Source organism: Perissodus microlepis, chromosome 7 (assembly GCF_051167445.1).
Source record: "Perissodus microlepis isolate ML-2025 ecotype Zambia chromosome 7, ASM5116744v1, whole genome shotgun sequence".
Lineage (NCBI taxonomy): Eukaryota > Metazoa > Chordata > Actinopteri > Cichliformes > Cichlidae > Perissodus > Perissodus microlepis.
In genome coordinates this window covers 36,775,116-36,785,439 of record NC_140467.1, presented here as the reverse complement: position 1 = coordinate 36,785,439, position 10,324 = coordinate 36,775,116, and the positions used below count along the sequence as shown (strand labels likewise).

Here is a 10,324-nt window from a genome sequence, read left to right as displayed (position 1 = left end):
GACCAGGACAGAGAGGCCAGGGATCGAACCGGCGACCTTCCGGTTACAGATGCGCTTCCCAACCCCCTGAGCCATGATCGCCCCAGGACAAATACATACAGACATTTAGGAAGAGAATTACAAAGCAGAAAACAAGCAAAGCAAACCCCCGGGGTGTACAGCCTTAAGCACAGACAGCAGAGCAACACACAGGCGGACAGAGAGAAACAGCAGAGGGGAAAAAGTTCTGGGGTGTCCTCTGGTCCCCTGATATATAGGCACCAGTATCCCGCCCCCTGCTGCTGGGTAACTTTCCCACCCGTCCAAACACAGCTGCAGGGGTCAGGTAGCGGCCAAGGTCTTGGCCAGAGGCCAGTCAGGACTCCAGCTACCCTTTGGCTTTGGCTTATCACAATAGGTCATGACACGGTCAAACATCACACATTAATCCTAATTATTAAATCTTACACCGCAAGTGGAAAAAACACTTCAGTGTAGGTTCATAGTGTGTGTGTGTGTAATTATATCGTATGATGTTTTAATTGTGATGTGTTCAGGATCTCTGTTACAATGTTACTCTTTTGGTTGTGCTGTATGAAAGACGTTGAGTGTGTATTAGGGAAGGTTAGTTACCGGAGCTGGAGAGTGAGTTATTCAGGCGAACTCTCAACGGCATTAACTGCCCTGTTACTGTAAAACCTTAATAAACCTCGGTGAAGCAAAATGTCTTGTGCTTAAGACTCTACATGAAAGTTAAAATATGTATGTTCAGTGCACATAGATATATAGTGTATATAGTTACCTAGTTATACATATCACACAAAAATCCACCACACACCTCTGTGTATATGAAACACAACCAGGTTGCCTGAGACATTTGCAGACAGAGATGAGGACTGATATGTTTGTCTTCTCATCTGATGACCAGATTTATTAAATACCATCTGACCATAGAGTATTTATAATAAAGGATTTGGAGTGTCAAGCTTGAGATTTCACTCATCTTGTGTTTAGCATTGGAGCATCATGGCAAAGGCACTTTTTATGGATTCAATACCATTGCAATAGTGTGCAATGAAATATTAAATGTCATTTCACAATTCTATTATGAATAAGGCAGCCAAGATCAAATATTGACAGCTACTGTTTATATGCCAGTCGTCCTCTCATTGCCTTGATTAAATACACAGTATAGACAGAAATAAGCAAAACACACTTCTATTAAGTTCAAAGACATTTATTTCTTTTGGCACCGTCAGTTTCATTCTTAACCCCGAGTAAATTGCACATCTGGTACAGTATTACAATTCATCTGAGAATGCACTGCTACTGATGCTGCTTCTAATTAACATCAGTTAGGGTAGTAACAGCACATTTTCACTAGACTAGAAACCCTACATAGCTCTTAGTAAGTTCAGCTATTAGCCTGAAAATAAGGCTGTTTTACATGAAAAGATACAAACTGAGAACACAATCAGCAGCAGTGTAAAACACCACAATTACATTTATCCACAGTGCTACAATAGGATGTAGATATTTAGCCCTCCCAGTGGGCCAGTGCAAAATTCAAGACCAGGAACGGAAGTTGCAGATACTGAAGCCAAGTAGCTTGGTCAGAGTCCAGTATTATTCAAGTTAATTTATAGGCTATTTGAGCTCAGAACATTTTTGACAAAAAAAAGTAATCAAGTTTACATAATTAAACCATTTTGTAAAATTAGAAAATGACAGAATTACAGGTAAACCTAGCAGAAGTCTGTCGTATGATACAACCGTGTTTTCCCATTTTCTTACCTTACATGACTTGCACAAACATTTTAAAGAGTTTCTCCAAATAACATCATTGGGTGTCCTACCACAGTATGTACAGTATGTGATGTAAATGTTTTGCTTTATAGTTTGAAAGGATTTCAGTTTTCCACCTTAATCTCCACAGTTCTGAGATAAAAAAAAAAAATGTGAAAACCACACACATCTAGTCAGAAAATTTGGTGGTTGCCACAATGCTGTAAGCTCTGAAGATGAGCTCCAGCAGACACAGGTTAACAGAAAAATAAAACCACCAAGGTTCGCACAGCTGACAAGAGGAGAGCTTTCATTAGCATATCCTCCCAGGTTTTTAACACCTTCAAAAGACACACGGTACACAAAAGGTGAGTTTTGAATCGGTAAATGGTGGCCAATGCCAAGAGAAGCTTTAAAAGCAAAGAACAGAATTTCTCTTTTTTGCATCTTTTCACCGAGAGTAGCTTAGAGAGCCCGAATCCTAATGCAGCTACATTTACAATAGACCTCATCTGCAGAGAATCTGCACAAAGTGGAAATTGGCATCTAATAAGAAAATAGTGACTTTAGCTGTGCATTATATACATTACTGTAGGTTTTACAATCCAGATTAAGCATTGCATATTTGTTTTGAAAGATTTTCCTTGGCCTGCAAAAAACACTTTGAATATCAGTATTTATTTGTAAAAATCATTGGTTATGAAGAAGTAAATACAACCAAACCTGGTTGCACATATTGCCTTATTTTTATCAAAAGAATGATAGATTTGGCAAAAGAAGCTTTAAGGCTTTTATCTTTAAATTGGATCCTAATAATATGGATTTTCTTTCCTTTTATTAGTCATTCTGACTCTGGAGGCAGTCTGAGCTCTCAGTGGAATGTTTAATGACCTGATGCTTAGTTTCACTGTTAAAATCGAGGTAAAGTAAGGAAGGCTGCCATTCAGAATGAAATGTTTGTTTGGGTGATTTGGCTCAGTTTGAAATCTCATGCCAAATGTTAAGGTGAAATGGAGTAAGACATTTTCTTTTGCATAGCCTTTATGAGGGTCAAGAGCATCAATGAAGATGATCAACTGTACCAATGTAAATTTGGATTGTCTACAATTTCATATAAAAATATTAAATGTCAGCACTCTGAATTATCAGCAAGTCTCTCCTCTACCAGATTTTAGTGGTTGGGAAGAAAATGTCACAGCACAAGTTTTGATGGTAATGTCCATGTGCAATCATCTAGGACTCTATTTTGCCTTAGAAAACTCCAGCTTCTGTAAGTAGTGTACCAGCCTCAAGTAGCAAACCCTTCATGTAGGCATTAAAAGTGTAGTACATTGTGAGGAAGTCCTGGGTGCTGAAAAAAGTGTCTGCTAAAGCAAAGCCCAGCGTGGAAGGGATGAATCCTCTGCCATACTCCACCATCCAAGTCCCGGCACTCCACTGGACTGACGTAGCCTCTCCTACAGCATGCACAATAGTGTCACCTGTGGGTAAAGAATATGAAAGAACAGGAAAAAAATTATTATTTTTTTTTTTTACTACTACTGCCACCCAATAATACTACAGGAGTTTAGCTAATAACATACTGTGCTGTGAAAACTTATTTACCAACATCCTGATTTTTTTCTCTTTTGGATATTTGTTACACTTACATGTTTCAGGTAATCAAATTTTAACATTAGACAAAGATAATTAAAGTAAATTAAAATGTGGTTTAAATTCTTTTATTTAAAATGGGAAGCTATCCAGAGCTACCTGGCCGGTGTGACAAAAATAAATGCCCCCTCTTGTTAAATCATAAGAGGATAATTAACCAGTTTGATTTCAGTAGTCACACGCAGGCCTGATTTCTGCCAGACCTGATGAATCAAGAAATCACTTAAACAGAATCTGTTTCACAAAGTGAAGTCCTCTAAAAGATCTCAAAAAGCAACATATCATGCCACAATCTAAAGAAATTCAAGAACAGATGAGAAACAAAGTCATTGACATCTATTAGTGTGGAAAGGGTACAAAGCCTTTAAGACTTTGGAACTCCAAAGTACGAGCCATTATCCATGAATGGAGAAAACTTGAAATCTGAATCTTCCCAAGAGTAGGCAGGTTACCAAAATTACTGCAAGATGACTCGTGCCTCAATGACTATTCCCGGAGGTCACAAAAGAACCCAGAACAACATTTGGCAAAAACATCTTGATCCTCAAGCCTTTTGGGAAAATATTTTAGTTTTGAAGAAGTTTAACATTTTGGAGGGTTTACGTCCCATTACATCTGTTTAAAAAAAATTAAATAACATACTATTTCATAAAAAGAACATCATCCTAACAGTCAAACATGGTGGTGGTACTGTGATGGTCTGGGGCTGCTTTAGGAACTGAACAACTTGCCATAATTAAAATCATCATTCCTGCTCTCTATCAAAAAAATCTTGAAAGAAAATGTCCAGCTGACTTGTGCAAAAACAAAACAAAAAACAAACAAACACACAAAAAAACTATTATAGTTACTGAGATACATTAAAGTTTCCATTGTGTATAAATGCAAAATTGAATATTGTAAAGAGTTAATGCATTACCAGGATAGTATATTTCACTCTTGGTTGTCCCCTCTTTCCACTGTCTGAAGGTTCCAGAAATGATGGTATCAGAAATCTCAGCCCAATAACGACCTGAGAGAAACAGCAAGGTGCAAAGAGTCAAAATGATACAATTCAGAGTATTTATACTTTTCTAAACATGCAATTCCAATAGTCTTCTGTAAATCATCTCACAAATCAAATATTATTGTTGGGACCAAGAATGGGACTATATATCAGCATCTCCTAGATTGCAAGGATCAAGTTGTAGCCCATTGTGCAACATTGTAAGGACTTGGACAGGAATAGGGGTGCTTCAGACTGACTTCACTTTAGATCATAAGAGGGGCAATTCATTCCTTCATATCTGACACCATACTGTAAATAACTCCAGCAGATTTCAACTTTGAGATCAGAGTATCCTGCTCTAGAGTAACTTGTTCCCCAAAACCATTATGTCTGCAGATGTTTACTTCAACTTAAACAAAAAAACTTTTTTTGGAGCTGATCCATCTATGTAGCTCTCTTTAACTGCTCTCCTTCCTCACCTGAGTGTCCTCCAGTGTCCACCGCAGTGCCAAACAGTATCAAGTACTCTGTGAGAGAGGCATGGAGGACACACATGGAGCCCATCCAGCCTCCAGCATTCACAAACACCCACTGCAAGTCCTCATCAGGGAGGATGTGCCCTGGATACCTAGTTCAAATATACTTTGTTAGCCATTTATTTAACGTTGCAAAAAATGATTAATAATCTGAATATCAAGTGAGAGTTTTCAGAGCAAATTTACCAGTTTTGAGTTTTAGTAGGAAAATCGGAGGAAAGTACCTCAAGGTCAAAGAAATCATTATGGACAACTTTCACTTTGGCTTTATTTTAGACTACACCAATTTTTCATACAGTATTAAAAAATTAAAGTGAAAAAGACATCCATACCATACCAAGAAAGAATGAAGTGAAATGAGCACATGCTGAAGAGATAAGTTGCACCATGTTGCAGCTAATAAGTAGCTTAAACAACCTAATAGTGATGGAAATTGTACAGAAGCAACCACAAGCTGCCTGATACATGCAAGCCTGCATGTAACGGTATCGTTACCTTTTTCTCAGCTCCACCACCACTTTGGAGAAAGCCTGCTCATGGTCCTGTCCTGAGAACAGACACATTTAAAATGCACAGGGCATGCAGATATGGCAGTTCAGGCAACCAAAATTAGCTTCGCTTTAAATATAAACAAAATGAAGTGAAGCGGCAACTTTTTTTCACATGCAAACCCAAACTCACCTGCATACTGTTTGGCCAATTTGGCGACGTCTTCTCTGTTGAACACATACTGCTTGCTGGCCAACCAATACCGCAACAACAGCACGGTCAGGACGGTGACTCCGGCGAACACCAGAAGTCTTGAAATTATTTTGAGCAGGGACATGGCTGAAACAAAACGCACAGACACACACAGACAGGTTTGGCTACATGCATATAGGGAGGCGGACTGGCGTGGTGCTCCGCTCACAGCCTCTTCCTGGTCAGGTGAGGGAGGGAACTTTACGCTTAGCCAATCATGAGCCGAGTCAGCAGCGTAGGCAGCGCGCGACTCCAGGGTTGCCAGCACAATGCAAAACCGTCTTTTTCTAGTTTGCATTAAAATATCATATTTAAAAAAAAAACAGTTGACCAAAGCTAAACATTTCAGGCTGCTGTATTGGGTGGTAACAGTCTAATGACCAATTATCCTTAGTTTGACGTTTTCAGTCTTATTTACTTACTTATTTGTTTAGATTTTTAGAAGTGTGCCATTGCATACCGGCTTGTGCACAATAGCAACCTTTCGCTTGTCAACAAAACAGGAAGTAGGCCAAGGTTTGTTGTGGACCGTGTTGATTTAGCGTCATACCCTAAAGTCCAGAGAAAGCTCATGGTTCAAAAAAAGAACACTGGGGAGGAGACAGCTGTGAAACATCAGTGAGTTACCGACATGAGCGGGAAGCAAGACGTCAGTTTTGACCCAAAAGGTACGCATTTTTTTGTGAATTTACAAACGTTAAAAAGCTAATTTCAATCACTCACTATATCCAATGACAGGCACTGGATAATGAGTAGGACTTCTTAAATTTGTCAGTTTGCCTTAATATTTAAGCGTCAAAATGACTTCTGTAATTTCCCGAGTTCTTCATTACTGTTTACCAAAAAGGTACTGCACTGGAAACAGTTAAAGCTAAAATGCATTCAGTTAAAGCTAAAATGCTTCGGGGCTTGTTTACTACTCGAATTCACTGGTAGGTTATAGGAGTTTACACAAAGTCTTTAGTTATGTTGTACCCTGCACTTTTTCCCCTGTTGGCCTGACAGACATGCTGACTCTGCCAGCTGTCTTGTGACTGTAGTTCCTGTAGTTCGTGTTGTAGCTACAAAACCTGCTCCTGAATTCTTTTTGAGGTGTTTCTTATAAGTAATAGTAAATGTTTAAATCGGGGATGTCAAACTCATTTTACATCGTGGGTAAGATACACCCAACTTTGATCTGTCACTGTAAAAAAGTTTGATACACAAATTAAACCTTGAGATATTTTAATATAAGAAAAAAATGCAGTTTCAAATTCAAATTCAAATTTTATTTGTCACACACACAACCATACACAGTATGACATGAGGTGAAATGCTTGTAGCTGTGCAATGCAATGCCCGACCATTAAATGACAGTGGTTTTACAGTATTTACAATTTACAGGTTATTACAAAATTTACAGATTTAACTTAGAAATTAAAAGTAAAAAATGTGCAAGTAGCAGAAAGAGATTATAAATTATAGGAAGTGTGCATGAAGAAAAACCAGAGTGCGTGTGGTGATGTGTGTGAGAGTCCAGTCTTATAGTGATGTGATGTGTGTGGGAGAGTCCAGTCCTACACCTGGTTCAGGGCCCGAATAGCCTGGGGGAAGAAGCTCCTCCTCATTCTCTCTGTTTTGGCCTTAAGGGAGCGGAAGCGCTTGGTGTAGATGGACAGCAGGTCAGGGAGCTCTGATTGAATGATGCATTTGGCTGAGCGCACCACTCTTTGCAGATCTCGTCTGTCCTGCTTGGTGCTGTTCCCAAACCAGGTGCAGATGTTTCCCGTTAGGATGCTCTCAATGGTGCAGGAGTAAAAGTTCTTGAGCATCTTTAGTGGCAGATGGAAGTCTCTAAGTCTTCTGAGGAAGAAGAGACACTGACGGGCTTTTTTAACCAGGGTGTTGATGTGACAGGACCATGACAGGTCCTGAGTGATGTGGACACCCAGGTATCGGAAACTGTCCACTCTCTCTACTGGCATGCCACTGATGACGAGGGGCTTGTAATTCCTCGCCTGCTTTGTAGTGAAGTCCACGATCAGCTCCTTAGTCTTGCTGACGTTTAGGAGGAGGTTATTCTCCTGGCAAAGGAAATCACAGTTTTTCTACATGGTAAATAACTTTTTCTATAGTGAATTAAAGAAATTGTAAGAAATAAATGTGTAAAATTACAGAAAAAGTATAAAACACAAAGTTTTTTGTTTTGTTTTTTTACGGAAAATGTCCTTTTTTGTGTACCCACTGTAAAAAATACGAAGACATTTCTATTGAACAAAAAGGAACTTCCTGTTATTTAATTTAATTTTCTATCTGTTACCTAATTCCTTTGGTGTAGCATGGCCCATAGGGGAGGTTTTTTGTTATTAAAGCTGTGAAACGTATGAAAATAAAGTTAAAAGTCCAAGATTTATGCCTTCCTTCACACTTTCCAAAGCTGTCCAGTGGGGCCAGATTGGAGTCTTTGCCAAGCCAATTTTTGCCCCCGGGCCTTATGTTTGAAGCCTGTGGTTTCAATAATGTGTGTGTGTGTTATTACATTGTCTTGTTACATTTTATCACTTGTCTTGTGTAACTTTAGAGCACCAGCACTTGCGTTACAACCCTCTTAGGGACAGCTGGGTTCTTGTGTCCGCCCACCGCATGAAGAGACCTTGGGCAGGTCAAGTTGAAAGACCACCTGAGGAGCACATACCAAGATATGACCCAAATAACCCACTCTGTCCTGGGAACAAAAGGGCAAATGGAGAGGTGAGAAGAGGCACTGAACAGCATTCTTTGGTTCTGATCACAACAAGTAGTAAATCCACAAACAAGGCATCCATTGGAAAACATATTGATAATGTCATGGATAGTTCATCTATTCTTCTCTCCATTTATTATTGATGTTGTGGACATTAACAATCATACATAATGCTAAATTGCACTGTAACATTGCCAGCAGTTCCAAATAAGAGGTTTCTTCACTCCTCATTCTGCTTGGGTTTTGAAAGCAAAATGTTTTCTGTCTGCTGTTTTCTAATATCTCTCCAACTATCTGTTTTTCTCCAGGGGAATCCAGATTATGACAGTACCTTTGTGTTTGAGAATGACTTCCCCGCTCTTCAGCCTGACGCTCCAGACCCTGGTGAGTTCTAGTGCAGCCTAAATACTGTAAGGAAAAGGAGAAGTAACTGCAATACCTTTTTAATAAAATATTTAAGCAGGTAACTGCAATTCTTTCTTTCTTGCAAACTCGACTTTCGTGTAGCTCTTTAGCTATTTGGTTATAATACTTAAATATGATAAAGTATATATTGTTGTTTTGTTCTTCAGGTTCAGATCAAGATCCATTATTTCAGTCTAAAGCTGCAAGAGGTGTCTGGTAAGAACAAATCTTAATATCTCAATCTATATGTGTATGAAATGCAGTGCTCATAATGAAATGTATAATACATAGTATAAATTAATATGCAGTTGGTAAGTTATAATTTAATCTAGGACACGATGCATCTTAATCAGTGTTCCTTTTCAAAATTATGATGCATTCAAATGTATGACTAATTAAATCTAAGCTGATGACTGCAATCAGAGCAGTCACGCTGAGGCAACTCTTAATTCGTTGTTGTCATCATCTTCATCATAATCAGCTATTAGATGACGCTAATTTTGTTCATCAACGCACTGCATGCTTCCTGTTTTCAGGACATCTTGAACTTGAGCAAAACAAAATCACCAAGCCACCGTACATACATTAGAAAGTGATGTTATTTTGTGCAACCAGCAGATGGAGATGTTTTATCGGTACTCTATTTTGTAGCTCCTTGGTGCATGAGTGATATTTTCCTAAATCCATCCACACTGATAAATAACATGTCCTTTGGTAGCTCAAAATGCTTATTCCTGGGTGTATCTTGTATTCTACAAAGTTCAACTTAAGAACGTTTTACAACAGGAGTCAGCTCAATAAACACTGGCTGCTGGATTTATACATCTCCAGAGAAGCTTAAAAAAAGACCTAAATTCTTTGTTAGTGCACACTTCTATAATACAATACACAGCATTTTCTATTTCAAAAATTCACAGATTACATTTTTCCCTCTCTGGGTACTGGGTAAGTAAAACTCAACCAATAAGAGTGGACAGATGTAAGAGCCTAGAAATCACCAAAATCACCAAAATCACCAAAAATTCACCAAAGTCAATTCAAATCAGACAAAAAAGACCACACAGATAATATAAATACATCTTCAAAGGCAAATTAAGTCTATAAGAACAAAGTAAAATTTTTCTTAAAAAATGCATTTTACTACTTTGTTATAAACTTTATTTGCCTTCGAAGGTTAAATCTAACCGTGCCACAAGAATAAAGGGATTTAAATTTTATATGAATAGAGAGTGCTTTGGAGTTTTTTGATATTTTTGCATAAATAATTTTCAGTCTGAAGGTAACATTCCCAAACAATCCTGTGCTCTGGGAATTCTTGCTTGATTCTGTCTGACAGCAGAGTTGCATAACTACTGAATAATAGATTTAATCAAAAAATATTGTGCTGGTTGAAAACTGAAGACTGTTTTGTTTTTTTTTAAAAATCCCATGTGCTGTGTGCTGGCAGATGTAGAGGCCGTCAGGTGTTGCTTGCCACACTCGCAATGTGATGAAGCACAGAAACAGCAGTGACTG

General features: G+C 38.5%; 3 protein-coding genes across 4 annotated transcripts in view; 1 reads left to right on the top strand and 2 right to left on the bottom strand.

Moving 5' to 3' along the window:
• Positions 1 to 1,201: 1,201 nt before the first annotated feature.
• Positions 1,202 to 6,076, bottom strand: sigmar1 (sigma non-opioid intracellular receptor 1). The gene is made up of 5 exons (XM_084934848.1): positions 5,623 to 6,076; positions 5,437 to 5,488; positions 4,885 to 5,033; positions 4,337 to 4,429; positions 1,202 to 3,245 (listed from the first exon to the last, which is right to left on the bottom strand). Exons 1-5 carry the CDS (start codon positions 5,978 to 5,980, stop codon positions 3,016 to 3,018), a joined length of 882 nt encoding a protein of 293 aa, XP_084790974.1. The 5' UTR covers positions 5,981 to 6,076; the 3' UTR covers positions 1,202 to 3,015.
• A 163-nt stretch (positions 6,077 to 6,239) lies between these two features.
• galt (galactose-1-phosphate uridylyltransferase) overlaps positions 6,240 to 10,324 on the top strand; it is a 35,790-nt gene continuing 31,705 nt past the window's right edge. For both annotated transcript variants that reach the window (XM_084934847.1, XM_084934845.1), the window contains exons 1-4: positions 6,240 to 6,350; positions 8,243 to 8,412; positions 8,713 to 8,788; positions 8,977 to 9,025. In XM_084934847.1, coding sequence (XP_084790973.1) covers positions 6,314 to 6,350; positions 8,243 to 8,412; positions 8,713 to 8,788; positions 8,977 to 9,025 — 332 coding nt within the window. In that variant the 5' untranslated portion in view covers positions 6,240 to 6,313. The remainder of the gene's footprint in view (positions 6,351 to 8,242; positions 8,413 to 8,712; positions 8,789 to 8,976; positions 9,026 to 10,324) is intronic.
• LOC146383541 (uncharacterized) overlaps positions 8,725 to 10,324 on the bottom strand; it is a 138,572-nt gene continuing 136,972 nt past the window's right edge. Inside the window, exon 3 of the transcript XR_014800770.1 lies at positions 8,725 to 8,812. The gene's annotated coding sequence lies outside the window, so the exon portion shown is untranslated. The remainder of the gene's footprint in view (positions 8,813 to 10,324) is intronic.

Excerpts from the sequence above, each read along its gene's own strand:
- sigmar1 (XM_084934848.1), bottom strand. The coding sequence starts at position 5,980 with ATGCAAACTAGAAAAAGACGGTTTTGCATTGTGCTGGCAACCCTGGAG. Across the intron at positions 5,034-5,436 it reads GTGGTGGAGCTGAGAAAAAG|GTATCCAGGGCACATCCTCC; the intron begins GTAACGATACCG and ends TATTTGAACTAG. Across the intron at positions 4,430-4,884 it reads GGACACTGGAGGACACTCAG|GTCGTTATTGGGCTGAGATT; the intron begins GTGAGGAAGGAG and ends TGTTTCTCTCAG.